Source organism: Lepidochelys kempii, chromosome 3, assembly GCF_965140265.1.
Source record: "Lepidochelys kempii isolate rLepKem1 chromosome 3, rLepKem1.hap2, whole genome shotgun sequence".
NCBI lineage: Eukaryota > Metazoa > Chordata > Testudines > Cheloniidae > Lepidochelys > Lepidochelys kempii.
In genome coordinates, this window is record NC_133258.1 from 97539331 (window position 1) to 97551117 (window position 11787).

The following is an 11787-nucleotide window of genomic DNA, read 5'->3' on the forward strand; positions in this document are numbered from 1 at the left end:
CATTGCTGCTCCCACCACTGTAAACACCCTGCCCTCCAGGCAGCATGCAAGAGCCTGTTTACATGGTTGAAATTTACATCTGATTTGCATACTACAGGTGTTACGCAGTATCAGCTGCAAATGTACTTTCTCTCCATTGACTTGTTCGTGTTAAATAAAAACAAAAAATAGTGATTCACAACCATGGTTCCCTATAGGATAGCTACTACACAAGACATTTTGTAGTGTGACATGTAAGTTTGATATAGAATGCAAATCAAAATGTGACTACACTAACTAAAATGATAATTATGGAAAAAAGGTAGGCAAAGAGTAAAAATTTCATTATACAGTTATAAATACAATATCCCTTTAGAAAAAAAAAACAAGGTAAACTAGGAAAACCACAAGGGAACCTTTAGACCCCCTAAGACTAAGGAAATGTATCAATAATTGAAATTTAGCAAAAGTATGAAGACTATATTTTATCTTTTTTTAAAAAGGGATACTGCATCTTTAAAACATGTAAAGTAGTAAGTCACCCATTTTCTACTTACAGATAGTAGGAGTAAGAATAGTAGCTCCTCCTGGCAAGCAAATCACAGACAGTGGAAAAAGAGAAGCAATGGTGAATGAAAAGCGTGACTCCGTCACATTGAACAAAGCAGAGAAATGTGTGTTTAAAAAAAAATTGAAAAATTCATGTTTCTTTGGTTAGCATTTCAACTTGCTCATGCACTGATTAGCTTTACTTTGCCATGCAATTAAAAAAATACACTGGCATATAAAAATGATTTGGTTTTTAGAAAGAGATCACTTGAGAAAATTACATGCTGACATTTAATCTATTGCCAAAAAATGGAAAATTAAATGGATTATGTATTTTCAACATGAAGTTCAGCATAGTATGATGATCAATTACTACCTAAATGTCATGATAAATGGAATAGCTGTGTACAAAGCCTGTGCACTAAATATGCTTTTTACTTTTCAGTTACAAAAACTAAAGATTGTATTAATATACTTAGCCAGAAAACCACTAAATTTAATGAAGACATTTTAAAGTTGTTACTGGTACACAGGTGTACATATATGTTTGCAAACATACTGTATGTACATATATGTTTACACTCATACCATACACAATACTCATTTTACAGCAGATGTATGTGTATACTAATACCTATATATACACACATTTTCTGAATGCAAACATATATTTAATATTTTTAAATCTTAAAGTCAGAAATGTTGACGTGTGCATGCTAAGCATTTAAAAATATGGAAGGTAAACAAATGGAAGGAAATGAAATACATTTGGAAATAGTCCAACGATTAAAAAAAACTGGTATTGCTATTTGAAAGATGCAGTATCCCTTTTCTTAGCTTGATTACTTTGTAAAATTGTAAGAGCCAATAGAGTTTCATCCAGTTGAATGTAAAGCAATTTGCACAAAATGATCAGGCAAAGCATAAAACATCTCTTAGACTTGTGAAATCATGAACAGAACGGCTTACCACTCAGGTTTTTTTCTTCATTAAAAGATAAAGTCACATTTAATCAAATTTAGAGATCTATGTTAACATGAGACTTATTAAACCCATGGGAATGAGTAAATTTATTGTATTGTTAATTTTTCCTATATAATAGCTTATAATCAATCTCAGGTATCAAAAGGGATACTACATTATGGAATCATTGGATATGTATGCTGATATGTAACTTATCAAATTTTCAATCCCACCAAACCTAACTGAAATGTGTGTTTGCGTGTGTGTGTGTGTGTGTGTGTGTGTGTGTGTGTGTGAGAGAGAGAGAGAGAGAGAGAGTGTGTGCGAGAGAGACAGAGAGAGAAAGAGATGTTCCATCTGTTCATGGATTTATTATACAAATTGTCCTGATTCACCAGAGGAACTGAATTAACTTAGGTATGTGTATACCATTGTCTTAACTTTTATATATTTGTTGTAAGTGACCTTGACTAAGGGTTGATCTAAAAAATTGTCCACTTTTCCTGAGGGGAAAAAACTGAAAGATCTATTATATTTTCAGCAGACGACCAATTAAGCTATCATTGTGAAAAATTACCAAACATTAAAGATTCATTAAATAGGTTAATTTTCCCACCTATTTTGAATACAGAATGTTGCAGAAGTTTTAATGTATTATGCATTTTTAGACAGATGATCAAGTATAACTTCTAACATATTATTGCTTGCAGGGTTTCATACACGGAGAAAAGTTTTAAAGTATCATTTTACGGACATTGTTAACTTATCTTCATCAAGCAATTTAATACATTAGGAATTAAAGTTTCATTTAAAAATTAGTGAAAGCAAGAGTTCAGGAAGGCTTTGAATGTAAGAATGAATACATCTGCTAACGAATGTTTTCATACACCCCTTGAAGTTTTATGCAGTTCTTACCCACAAGATTAGCCAATCCCATTTGGAAGTGACTGGCAATATATAATGGGGAGCTAGTCACATACAATCTTCTATCAAATATGAGGGGACCACAGCGAAAAGATATGTCCCAGTGATATATCTTGCAATAGAGATCAAGCAAAATTCCTTGCTGAAAGTTGAAAAATCTATATATTGCTCTTCCCAATTTGTGTAAATAGAGAAAATAATAAGAATTTATGTCTTTAAAACATTATGACTTGCTCTTTTGTATATGCATATAATTCTCAACCACAGAGGTAGACAACAGAGAGAAGTGAAAGCACTGTTTGGAAAATCACATATGTAGCTAACTAACACAGAATACTATAAGCATACCTAATGTTTCTAATGCAGACGTTTCTTCTCCAAGTTATATATCTCCAGGGGTAATTGTAAAGAGGCAATACATTAAAAAAATCTAATGGAAACCATTATTTATAACATGTAGTATGATTTTAGGCACAATTTTAATGTTTTTCTACTTTTTAAAAATAATAGAAAACGTCATTTCAGTTTAACATATGCAACATTTACAAATATATTCTTTGTTAGGAATTTGAGGGGGAAAAAAAAGACTGCAATGCACAAACCTCTGGAAGAAAAAGATCTCATTTTAAGCAGGACATGCTGGTTTGTGCATCCTGAGAGGGATCGGGGTAAAGGATTGGGTGTAGGGAAAAAAGAGGGAATGAAGGACTCGTTTGTATTAATAGTTCAGATGTTCTGACTAAGAATTTATAGAAATAGATTATGAAATTTTATGGGAGGTTAAGAGTTGAAAGTACTGAAAAGTTAAGCATATTTTTAAAATGCACAAGTAGTATACTGTAGTACCATTTAAATTAAATTAGCCTTTTGTGTTATCATTTTATAATTCCAGAAGATGGTGCTATTGCTTGTTTTCTGGCTGTGAAAAGTACTAAAACCACCTGAATTTCATTCAGATTAATACTTTCTTAAATAATAAATAAATCATGCACTAAGGACTCACCAAATAATTTTATAGTGATGTAAAGTGATTTTTAAAAAAATATATATTATTTTCTAGATTTACAAGAATGGGGCCAAATATACCAAAAATATTTAAAACATTTTGCAGGAAAAGTCAGACAATTTATAACAAAGGACTCATAAGGACTGCATATGGAATCAAATCTCTATAAAGTTTACAATATGGAAGGAAAATAAGTAAATAAGAATCCATGAATTTCAATTTTATCTTTTTAATGCACTCCTGTATAGCTTTACAACTTTAAAATTAAAGCTACTTGGAAACAAACAACAAAAAAGTAAAGATACTAGACCTCAAAATGACAGCAATCCTCATTTTATTTATATATATATCTCAAAATTTAGTATAAAAACAGTGTTCTAATAACTAATAAGAGGAAATAAGAATCCACTCAAATGCTGAGCATATATTTTATTCAGCTATTGGTCCTGACAATTGTCTTTCCCTGAAATGATCTGTGAAAGAATATTCTTGGATTATTCAGTATAGAAGAAACAGGAGGAGACAGGAAAATTTAATATTCTTACCTTTTTTTGACAATTAATATGACAACTAGGAGGAGGAGGATGAATACCAGAATTCCAGCACTTATTCCTGCTATTTTCACCACTCGATCTGTCTGCTTGGCTGGGTCTGGAATCACCTCTGGTTCTTCTGTTGCTGCTGCTAAATGAATCCAAAAAGAAGTTATTTAAAGCAAGTTCTTTAAAGACAGTTTCTACATTTTGTTAATACAGTACACAAACACATGCACAAACACCTTGTGTGTGTGTGTGTATATATGCACATGCATGTGTGAGGTACATACTGTGAACTTCTATAGATACATCACACACGCTGTATCGTGTATATATTATATATATAAATAATTCATGGTATTCACCTGATATATAAATGCATATATATAGTTTAAAACAAACACTAGTATTACAAAACAGAGGGAAAATGTGTTTTAATGGACTCCAGTTAACACCCAAAATCAATACTACTTTCTTTACAACAATTTCCCCCCACCAAAAAACACCCCAAATAGTGTCTACAAATGATTATTAGAAGGATCCATCATGATTTGCATTGTCATATCCTCCACTCACACTGCCCATTTTACATCACTTATCCAAACTTAACTTTGTCCCCTAAATTTTGCACAATAAAAACCAAAATAAATTTTTACTAGATTATTGAAATTATTTATGACTAGATCCCTCAAATAACAAATTGAAATTCATAATCTCGTACACTTTAATGTAACCGTTCCTATATTTTTGCAATATTAGGACCTCCCTCATTCACATCCCCATGCTGTTCTAGTTTCCTAACGATCTTGTATAGCCCCATTGCCACAGGATCTTAGCACCTAACAATCTTTTTACGCATTTATCCTCAAAACATGCCTGTGAAGTAATGATGGGGAACTGAGAGATTAAATGCTTGTCCAAGGTCGCTCAGGAAATCTGTGGTGGAACAGAAAACAGTGGACTCCTGAGTCCCTTATCTATGTTTTCCTTCCTCTTGCTTACGGCGAGCAGACATCCCAAGACCAGGTTAGCATAGTGCCCCCTCCCTCATCATTTCATCATCCTGGACCCATATCCTCTGCAGATTGGCATGGCAGGAGATCTGTAACACTGAGTCACTAGTGGGCTTTATATACTCACATCTGAAGAAGAGCTCTGTATAAGCTCAAAAGCTTGTCTCTTTCACCAACAGAAGTTGGTCCAATAAAAGGTATTACCTCACCCACCTTGTTTCTCTAATATACATATTTACATACCCAAACAAGATTAAACTATATGGCTGGATAGACAGAAGAATACATTTATTGTCCACTGCTTATACTATTATTGCTTGCACTGTTTAGCATCTAGAGGCTCCATTTAGTGATCAAGGTGCTAAGAGTTCACCATATATAACAAGGATCAACAGTATCAGTGCCAAATAGCTTACAGTCTTGGCATACAGTTTTGATCAGACACAACAAGAGGACAAAGCAAATGGGGAAATGGATGGGATGTGTGAGAGGGTGTACAAACCTCACACTGGTTAAAAAAAGGGTTCAGGAGCAGCTCTGGGCCCAGATGCCCCTGCTGCGCATGCTCTCAGAGAGGCGGAGCTCAAAAGGGAGCAGCTCAGCTCAGTCAGGGCAGATGGACCAGGGGAGCAGTTGTATGTTGCAGGCTCCTGACAAGAAGCCGCTGAGGCCCCATGTGGCTAGGCCCAGGCCTCACCGCCAAGCCGCTCCAGACCTTTCAATCACAGGGGTAAATGACAACAAGAGGTGACTGCGAGAGGAAGACATACTGGAGCACAGACAGAGAGGACTTCAGGAGGGACCCAGAGGCGAACCAGTGACACCAACAGAGGACCAGAAGCCAGGGTAGAAAGTGGCCCAGTGAGCAGGCGTAGGGGCAGCTGTTGCCCTAGTCCGCACATTCTGAACTACTATTTACTGGGCCCAGGGTTTGAACCTGGTAGAGCAGGGAGGGCCCGGGTTCCCTTACCCCAGTGACTCCCACTGTTGGGCAATGTGGCCAGTGACTCCCGCCGCTGGGCGACATAACCCAGAGTAATAATACCACCAGGAGGCTGCTGCCAGAATCAGACCTGAAACCCCTCCGCTCCCGACACGGTGACAGTATACTTATAAAATAATCATTTTTAGCATAAATAGCACAGCACACTAGCTGCCTAGCCATTGTTGAGTGTTTTGTGGGCACCATAAGAAGGATGAGTTTTACGGATGGACTTGAAAGAGGATAATGTAGTGTTTGAATGGAATTTAGACAGAGGTTGACATGGGAGAAAGCACAAAGGTGACTGAGGGAAAACTGGATCAATGGGCATTGGCATCTGGCAGAATAGACGGAGTGATGTATTAGATAATGTATTTGAGTCAGGAGACAAAGGAGGGTTAAGCTCTGTATGGTGTTAAATGTAAAGAGAAGTGTCTTGTTATTGATGTAATGGAGAAGGGAGAAGCAGTGGAGAGATGTGAAGTGGGGGGAGAGGATGTATTCAGAGCAATGAGCTAAGGAGATTAATAACAGCTTTTTTAAAATCAATTGGAGTGGGATAAGATGGCTGGTGTCATGCATAGGTAGGAAGTTTTAGTAGTCAAGATGCAAAATGACGAGGGCCCGGACAAAAGTTTTAACTGGGTGGACTGAGAGGAAAGGCCTTCTTGTGTAGGAAGAAGCAGAAAAGTTTAGATATGGCATAAATGTGAACATCAAAAGAGGGCTGAATCAAAGATGACAGGTAGAATATCAGCCTGACTCACTGGGGGGGATGGTGGTGTTTTCATGGTGACTTAGAAAGGAGGCAGAGGAGAGTGACTGGAAGGAAAGAATAAGAGCTCAGTTATATTAACCTCTATTATAGTAATCCTTATGACAAGTTTGCTACTTAAGTTTCATTAAAAGGTATCTCCTCCTCAGCCATGCAATTATCTCATTTTCAAAAGCCACCGTACGAACTCAGCAAATAAACGTTTCTCAAGCAATCTGCAGAAAAGATTGCCTCAGGAGTTTACTATTTTCCTGGCTTAGGTGACAGTGTTTTATTGGCTATATTCCATGAGAAATATCAGAGCTCAGGTCCTTGTAACTGTTCAAAATGGGGCACTCCGTACAAGCCTTTAGAACAACTGCCAAGGCCTAGACAGGTATCTGTTGCATGTTCATTTACTTTGTTTTTAAATTAAAGAGTCTGAACTAACGGTCAATAATGCTCATTCTATACTTCAATAATGCTAGGAAATAAGGCTACTGTCTAATGGGACTATATACTAGATACTAGCCTTTCTTAAAAAAAGAGTAGAAAAATTACTTTGAAAAGTCACAGATCAAGCACATATGTAGGCTGAATCCTTTCTATCCAAAATGCTTAAAATCTATAGGTGCAAAACTGGCTCACTGAAGTCAATGCCAAAACTCCCACTGGCTTCTCTAGGGCCAGGATTTTACCCAATATTATTCCAGCAATAAATAATATATGCATTCTTTGGTGAAAATTATATAACACTGTGGGCTAATTCAGAGGGGTTATATTTTTATATTACAAGGTGTAAATGTTTAAATAAAATCACTGCATATAACAGATAATTAAATTTTAGGAAAAAGAATAGAAAACTGCAGATGTTTAATATTCTTTGAGTTCAGTTTCCATATTTATTTTATTCCACCGCCTGTCAATTTTTTCAGCTTTTACTGGTCTAAATGTATATATCCAGACAAATAACAACAAATAATATACAAAAAAAGGAAATGCAGGTACACATCTTAACAATGATGTGCATCCAATTGTCCAATTACTCATTTAATGTGTGCATGTGTGTGGGTGCAATCTGTCATTATAATTACTGTAACTGCTCGTACAAGTTTTCCATGTATTGGAATGTATACAGAATGGTGACAATTGGGTCTCACAAAACACACTGGGCCAGCTCCTAGAGTCTGAATGAAGAATTGCATGTATTGCAGATCTGTGTGTGTGCAAAGGTGGCATAAAGATCACCATTGCACTTCAGCAATCCTGGAGTTCAGGGTCAATCCCCTGGTGTAAATTAGAGCACCTGCTGGCTGCTAATGCTGCAAGCTGTAACTGATAATCAACACAGTTTGTGGTGGCTTGTTCGAACCATCTATATACCCCTGTAAGATTCCCCCTTGCATTGGGGTGGTTCCCTCCTGGGTTGGATCTGGTGGCTCTGGGGTCAAATTCTGCTCATGGTGCGGCACAAAGCAGCCTCAACCACATCTGAGGTATAGGGCAATAATATTCACTTTTATTAGCGATCAGTAAATGGAAAACTAACCTTGTTGAGTGCTAGAGTGAGGGTGACCGTATTTCCCTGTTCTGAATATGGGACACCTGGTAAAATTACTCGTATTCAAGTGAGTTCAATGGCAATCAATCAGAACTATGCAGTACAAATGTTCAAAATTAACATCGAGTTCACTGTTAAAAAGAAATACTGCAGAGTTGATTCTCTGCATTTACCTTCTTATCTTTAAGGCTTTAGGGTTCACATGGGGAGGGATGACACAAACACATTCCTGTACACCTCTTTCACACGGGGTGGGTGACCGACTGACCCTCCCCTCCCTGGCTGGCACTTTCCACCCTCCGTGCCTGGCTGGGCCCCTGGGACAGACTCGCCTCTCCTGGCACCGTGTCTTCCCGAGACAACACGTGGAGTGGGAGCGGAGAGGCAAATAGGATCACATGCCCCCCTTCCCCAGATTTCTGTAGCTGTCCACACCAGAATGCGGCCAGCAGCAGCCTTTTGGCACTGTGCTGGAGGGAACAGATGGGAGCTACTTCCAACCACGGGACAGGGGGAAGAGATGACCTGGCTCATATCTTAGCAGAGCTCATCTCTTCTCTCCCCTCCCAGGTGGCTGGAAGCAGCTCGTCTCTTCCTGCCTGCCCATTGTTGAAAGGCAACTAATACCTCCAGGCTGCTGCTGGCCACCGACAGAACCTGGCCGCCTCCTGTCCCCTGGCTACAGCACAGGCAGGAAGGGATTATGCCCTAAGGATGCATTGTGAACCAGGGCCCAGGGAACCTGACTGCAGGGGCGTCAGTGAACCTGGCCAGAGAGGTGGCTCAGCAGGGGAGGGCGACTGAAGAGGGTGCTAAGCCCCTGTCCAGGGGATTGCTGTGGAGTCTGCAGAGTCGGGGCACAAACAGGCTGGAAATCACTTCCTCCACTCCCCTCCGCCACTCCAGAGCTTAGCTGAGAGGCGAAAAGGCTTCCCTGTGCCAGCGCTCTCTGGGGCTTTGGCACATGCAGGGCTCGGCTCTTCCTGGCCACCGCCCTGGGCCGGTGGGTCTTGGGCTTTCCCAGGGCACCGGCCCAGACGGGCAGTGGGGGAAGGAAAAAGCCTGCCGGCCGGGCTGTTACTGAGCTGAGCGCTCTGACCAGAGGCTGGTTCTTTGCACAGTGCTGGGAGTGGGATGTGCCCCGCCAGGGGGCATATGGAGGAGCAACGGGGCTGGAGGGAGGTGTGAGGGGGCAAAGCAGGGAGAGGACAGTGAGAGGGGGAGCATGTAAAGGGCCAATGTGTGGGCAGCAGAGGTGACATGTAACCGGCCACTGCCTAGCACCTGTCCGCACTTACCAGCCACCGCAGCTTGCAGCACACAGCCAGTGCTGGCCGGAAACAGGATGAGGGGCTGGCCAAGAGCCAGCACGCAGTGAAGGCTGTGCTATGGACCAGCAGGAGAAGCAGCCGGCCCAGTGTGCTGCATCCTCACCCCGCAATCAGTCTTACACACCCACACCCATCATTGGCTACTGGACCCCCCCCACTCACTGCTGGTGGGCGGGTGGCTAGCGAGCAGGGATCCAGCTAGCAACAGGACCCACCAGTACTGATGGGGGGATACAGAAAATACAGGACAATTTGTCCATTTTTAAGAAAAAGTTGGAACAGCTGCAGGAGGGTTTAAATATGGGACTGTTCTTTTAAAAATGGGACGTCTGGTCACCCTTGCTAGAGTGCTATTTATTTTTCACTAATCCATAAAAGATAAATACAGCTCAAAATATTTTTCCAATTTGAGGGGTTTCTTTCCAGCACTAATATGTCCCCCTTGGTTAAACCAATATGTTCACATAGGAGACCTTTTTCTTCCCATGATTTACAACTACTCTTCATATCTGTTTACAATCTTCTCTATCAATTTTTTACCTTACACCTTTTTCCCATTTCTTCATTAGAGGGGATTTCTTGTTTTAATGCCAGTAAAAATATAAAACCTTCTTTGGTGCTCATTTGCACTGACACATTGTTATTAATATAAGGTATTCCCATTGCTTTCAATTGGGTTATTTGCTTGGAAGAAATATTACTCCCATAAGAAATTGAAGGATGGAGACTGTTCCCCCCCACTCCCATTATTTCTGATCCACAAGGAGGGGACTGCATTTTTTTTTAAGATGAGTTATCACACACAGAAGAGTCACTAGTGAGAATGAGGGATAAACTAGATCCAACACACTTACTGGATTTCTCCCATTAGTTTTCTATATGGTACCAACAATAACAGCAGTTACATTTCACAGTTCCATCTACAGTTGATGCATACTCAAACTTTCTTGCAACACCTCTATCAATAATTTTTTTCTGTGTGTTATCAGTTATCATCACCTCTGTAATGCTGATTTTTCTCTATGTCTTGTAGCAACCAAAGGGTGAAATGCTATTCAGCTTACTCTTGCAAGCAGTCCCATGAACTTCAATGATGAGCAGGACTGTATTTGACTAAGAGTGTTGCAACTGTCTAAAGCCTAGCCTTACACTACTGCTCAGGTTGATGTAAGTTACATTGCTCAAGGGTGTCAAAAAATCACCTCCCTGAGCGATGTAGCTTACACTGACTGACCACGGAGTCTACACCACACTGTCGGCAAGAGATTCTCTCCTGCCAACTTAGCTTCCACCTCTCCGGGAGGTGAAATACTGAAGTCGACAGAAAAGCGCTCACCCATCGACTTATTGCGTCTTCACCAGACTCCGCTAAATTGACACCGCTGCATGGATCCCAGTACTGATTTAGCCTATAGTGAAGACAAGCCCTAAATAATGGTGAGCTCCTGACTGGCTGGTGAAGGTGGCAAGTTTTCCTTCTACAGACAATAGCAGAGGAAGGACACTTTTCCTCACATTTCTGATAAATGTAGTCACTTTGAACTTTTTTTAAAAACTAATTTTTATTACATACTCAACAAATTCACCTCAAAATTCAACACCTATTTACATAATGGAACTGTACGTTGGATACTATAATAATTCAATTATATCACCGTGGATGAGATTCAGTTATAGCACATCTCTTATCTGTATTCTCCTTCCTTCTGGAGCTCAGTATTTACATGTAACCTTGCACAATCGTCAGAAAATGTGTAAGACTATGCATGAAATCGACTCACCTACCCTTACTAAGAAGATGGTGATAGGAAAAATAATAATGATATTCTACTCTGTCAAACAAAGTTATTCCAGGAGCAAAGGCAAGGAGGATTTGCAAGGCGGTTTATACGATACTATTAGTGAACAGACATCCTTCTAAAAGCCAGTTTTAAATCCATAGATTTTGTATAAGATTGTATATATAACCTCTTAACCTGGTGTTTTACTCTCTAACACTCATGGCGTTTTATGCTAGGTTTTCCTCCTCTGTAGTATGGGATATACTGTGCCTTGTGTTTGACTGAAGCTGCTGTTTATGTTATGTCTTGTTTACATGTTAATTTTTTATTTGTATTACTTTGTGAGTATTCACCATGTTATGCAGTAATAGCATAACGATGTAGCATGAGTAGGTCCAGATGTATTTG

At 39.5% G+C, this 11787-nt stretch overlaps 1 protein-coding gene across 9 annotated transcripts in view; it reads right to left on the minus strand.

Moving 5' to 3' along the window:
- PTPRK (protein tyrosine phosphatase receptor type K) overlaps window positions 1-11787 on the minus strand; it is a 583649-nt gene that overhangs the window by 39522 nt on the left and 532340 nt on the right. For 6 of the 9 annotated variants that reach the window (XM_073337267.1, XM_073337265.1, XM_073337263.1 and 3 more), the window contains one exon: window positions 3967-4105. In XM_073337267.1, coding sequence (XP_073193368.1) covers window positions 3967-4105 — 139 coding nt within the window. The remainder of the gene's footprint in view (window positions 1-3966; window positions 4106-11787) is intronic. The other 3 variants (XM_073337266.1, XM_073337264.1, XM_073337261.1) reach the window with 1 other exon arrangement.